General features: G+C 43.0%; 1 protein-coding gene across 1 annotated transcript; it reads right to left on the bottom strand.

The window, feature by feature from the left end:
- Positions 1-1,245: 1,245 nt before the first annotated feature.
- Positions 1,246-2,688, bottom strand: LOC116356648 (ankyrin repeat and SOCS box protein 11-like). The gene is made up of 4 exons (XM_031803316.1): positions 2,573-2,688; positions 2,293-2,443; positions 1,864-2,187; positions 1,246-1,580 (listed from the first exon to the last, which is right to left on the bottom strand). Exons 1-4 carry the CDS (start codon positions 2,663-2,665, stop codon positions 1,456-1,458), a joined length of 693 nt encoding a protein of 230 aa, XP_031659176.1. The 5' UTR covers positions 2,666-2,688; the 3' UTR covers positions 1,246-1,455.
- Positions 2,689-3,639: the final 951 nt, after the last annotated feature.

Raw genomic sequence — 3,639 nt, forward strand, 5'->3', positions numbered from 1 at the left:
GAGTCTTGACATAGCTCACTCTAATATAGCTACTGCTGTACATCATTCTTAGTATATATTGTGTAAATTAATCGGGTGTAGATACATATAGATAGCATTTAGAATACTGTTACATTGCTATTTGGGTTAATTGGATTCGTTCAGACATTTCGTTCATTGTTATTTTAAATATTTGTGTACCTGTTTGACATTTTACTGCATTGTTAGTAACTAGTAACAAACATTTCGCTTCACCCGCTATAACATCTGCTTAACTACGTGTGCGATCAATAAACTTTGATTCGATTTTGATAGCATGTCTCTCCAGGGAACACGCAGTACTCAACATTCCAACCACCTGCTTTATTCTGCTTTTTATTTGACTTCTCCTTTATTTAACCAGGTAGGCCAGTTGAGAACACCTTTATTTAACCAGGTAGGCCAGTTGAGAACACCTTTATTTAACCAGGTAGGCCAGTTGAGAACACCTTTATTTAACCAGGTAGGCCAGTTGAGAACACCTTTATTTAACCAGGTAGGCCAGTTGAGAACACCTTTATTTAACCAGGTAGGCCAGTTGAGAACACCTTTATTTAACCAGGTAGGCCAGTTGAGAACACCTTTATTTAACCAGGTAGGCCAGTTGAGAACACCTTTATTTAACCAGGTAGGCCAGTTGAGAACACCTTTATTTAACCAGGTAGGCCAGTTGAGAACAAGTTCTCATTTACAGCTGCGACCTGGGCCCTCCCACTGAATTTTAACATACTCCATCTCCCACACAGTGGGATGCTCAGACTCCCTCAAGGTAATTCATAGTTTGGTCTAGATCCTAAGTGATGTTTTGGCTCCGATAATTATCACAACAATCATTATGGGTACTCCAGCATCCCATGAGGTCATTAATGAGCCATTAGGTGATCTCTGTTTCAGGAGACCTGATTGGCCATCAGGCATTTGATGATATGACCTTTTCAATCTCAATCTAAACTGGCATACAAGGAGGACAGGAAACACCCTGAAGCCACACCTCTCCATCTGCTATGCCTCTTCCCTTCTCAGTCAGCACCTTAATCCCCCTCTTCTCACAGACAAAGGAAAGGCATCAGGGAGAAGACGGTGACTGTTGAGATACACTCGCAATGGCTAGGCCAGGGTTCAGGGGTTGATACTGAATTTGATGGGGCTTCCCTTACTGTTTATGTAATTGGGTAACATGTCCACGTCAACATAAGGGGTTTATGACAAAAGAAAAGCTATTTTGGATATGTTGAATATGACCATTTATTAGAAAATATAGCATCCTGAGAAAAGCTACAAATCAGTCAACCCAGTTTCTATTAAACCAAGAAAAACAAAACCATTCATTTGTTCAGTTACCAACTCACTGCTAAAACCACTGAACAAGTAGAAGTTGATTAAAATAGCAATAAATACAAATTACCAAACATTTGTAAAAAAGTTGCCATTTCAGTGTTACTGGTAAAGCAGGAAAGCCTGGAGTCTGTAAGGGAGGAAGAGGGCTGATGTTCTGTCCAGACGAGTCTGTCCCAAACTCCTCCGAATGCAGAACCGACACAGCTGAGAAAGAGTGCAGGGACCTGGGGAGAAAGAGGTGAGGCAGTAAGGAGGTAGTACAAAGGGGAAGGAGATATGTCAGACATGGAAAATATGTTGATAGCCTTCCATCAGTAGACATGCACTAATAGCCCACTGGGCACAGATGTAAATTCAACGTCTATTCCATGTTGGTTCAAGTTAACTTCATTGAAATGAAGTGGGAACAACGTTGATTAAAACATTGTGTTCCCAGGGGGACGTTTGGGTAGAGTCATGTATGCGTGGATGTGCGTGTGAATGCATTAATAAAACAAGCATTTTCACCTCTTTTCTGTATTGTAGTTCTGACTGTACTGTCGCAAGCTGCCAGCTCTAGAGGAGTCTTCCCGTCTGAATTCCTACAACTCCCATCAGCCCCGTAGTCCATCAGAAGCTCCACCACCCTGACTTCTCCCCCTACAACTGCAGCATGTAATGGTGTGTCATGACCACACCCACCCTGGACATCAACACCTGATTGCAGCAGTCTCTCCACACAGTCGGTGGCCTGGGCCAGACAGGCTGTGTACAAAGGGGTTCCCACACCAGGCAGCTCCAGGTCTATGTGGAATCCATGGGACAGCAACACCTCTAGACACTCCCTGTGACCTGGGGAGGGAAACAACTTTTACTGAGTACAATGTTTACCATTATGCTGCATGAAATGGTCATTCTGAGTCACTGCACATAAAATAAATCCACATGCACACTTACCTCTCTTTGCAGCCTGGTGGATGGGTGATGCCAGGTGATGGACAGCATGAGTGTTGGGGCTGTACTGTAGAATCAGTCTGACACAGGCAACACTCCCACTGCTGCAGGCATTGAAGAGGGGTGTGGCTCCATCAGTCGATACCATCTCCACCTGCAGACACACAGAGAGCAATCACATGAAGCGGCTTTAGGTTAGACGCTACCTATATTGTTAAAAACAATCATTTATCACCTGTGATTATTCCTAGTTTGAGCGAGAGAAAAAACATGCTGTCCTTACATTGGCCCCATTCTCAAGTAGGAAAGTGGTGCAGGCGTAATGTCCTCCGAGGCAGGCCTCGTGGAGGGGAGAGACCCTGTCCATTGTCAGCATGTCCACAGGAAACCCCTGAGAGTGGAGAAGATGGAGGACTTCATGTCTATGTGATGTGTGTGTGTTTTGTTTAGTGTCAGTATGTCATTTTTATGGCAGCTTTATTACTGTAAGGTTCACCTTACCACAATCCAGGCAACCATAGACATATAAACACCTAGACTAGAAAATCCCCTAGGACATACAAAACCCCTAGACAATACAAAAAACTAAACAAACCAACCCTTGTCAAGGTCAGGACGTGACACCAAGAGTAGTTCGATGTTGTCAGTGTTTGATATAAATATAGAAAGTAATTCTCTCTGGGTGAATTTAATATTTTGTTGTTGTTTGAGCATTTTCTGGTGTCTCTGCAAAAGCACAGCTTAGCACGCCATCATGTTATTTGATCTACATTTATTTGTAGAACAAGCTTGCCTTGTCTTGTTTACAGTGCCAAAGTTTTTATTGTGTTAAAAATAAGTGCCAATATATTTTTAGCAGTACATTTTTAAATGTTTTTTATGTAGGTGACATTATGATGTTTAGTGTTGATTAAATGGTTGAAAAATTAGGGTGTGTGGTGTTTCAATGTTGCTGTCCTGTACATTTCCTCAACACATCCCCCAACATCCGGGCTGTTCACCCTGTTACATCTAAAAGGCAGAGACAGTACAGGTGCATCAAAGCTGGGATAGAGAGACTGAAAAACAGCTTAGCCGGCCTCTGCCCAGTGCTCTGCCCTGAACCTTAGACACGGTCACTAAACGGCTACCATCCGGCATCCGGCACTCAACCCTGTACCTTAGAGACTGCTGCCCTATGTACAGTACATAGTCATTGAACACTGGTCACTTAATGTTTACATACTGTTTTACCCACTTCACATGTATATACTTCAGCTTCTATCTCAAGGCCATCAGACTGTTAAACAGCCACCACTAACATTGAGTGGCTGCTGCCAACACACTGACACTGACACTGACTCAACTCCA

The sequence above is a fragment of the Oncorhynchus kisutch genome, linkage group LG2, assembly GCF_002021735.2.
Source record: "Oncorhynchus kisutch isolate 150728-3 linkage group LG2, Okis_V2, whole genome shotgun sequence".
NCBI lineage: Eukaryota > Metazoa > Chordata > Actinopteri > Salmoniformes > Salmonidae > Oncorhynchus > Oncorhynchus kisutch.

Bases quoted from the DNA above. Each gene is read 5' to 3' on its own strand.
- LOC116356648 (XM_031803316.1), bottom strand. From the start codon at position 2,665: ATGCTGACAATGGACAGGGTCTCTCCCCTCCACGAGGCCTGCCTCGGA. The intron at 2,444-2,572 runs GTAAGGACAGCA...GTGTGTCTGCAG, and splicing joins TACTTGAGAATGGGGCCAAT to GTGGAGATGGTATCGACTGA. The intron at 1,581-1,863 runs GTGAAAATGCTT...CTTTCTCCCCAG, and splicing joins AACTACAATACAGAAAAGAG to GTCCCTGCACTCTTTCTCAG.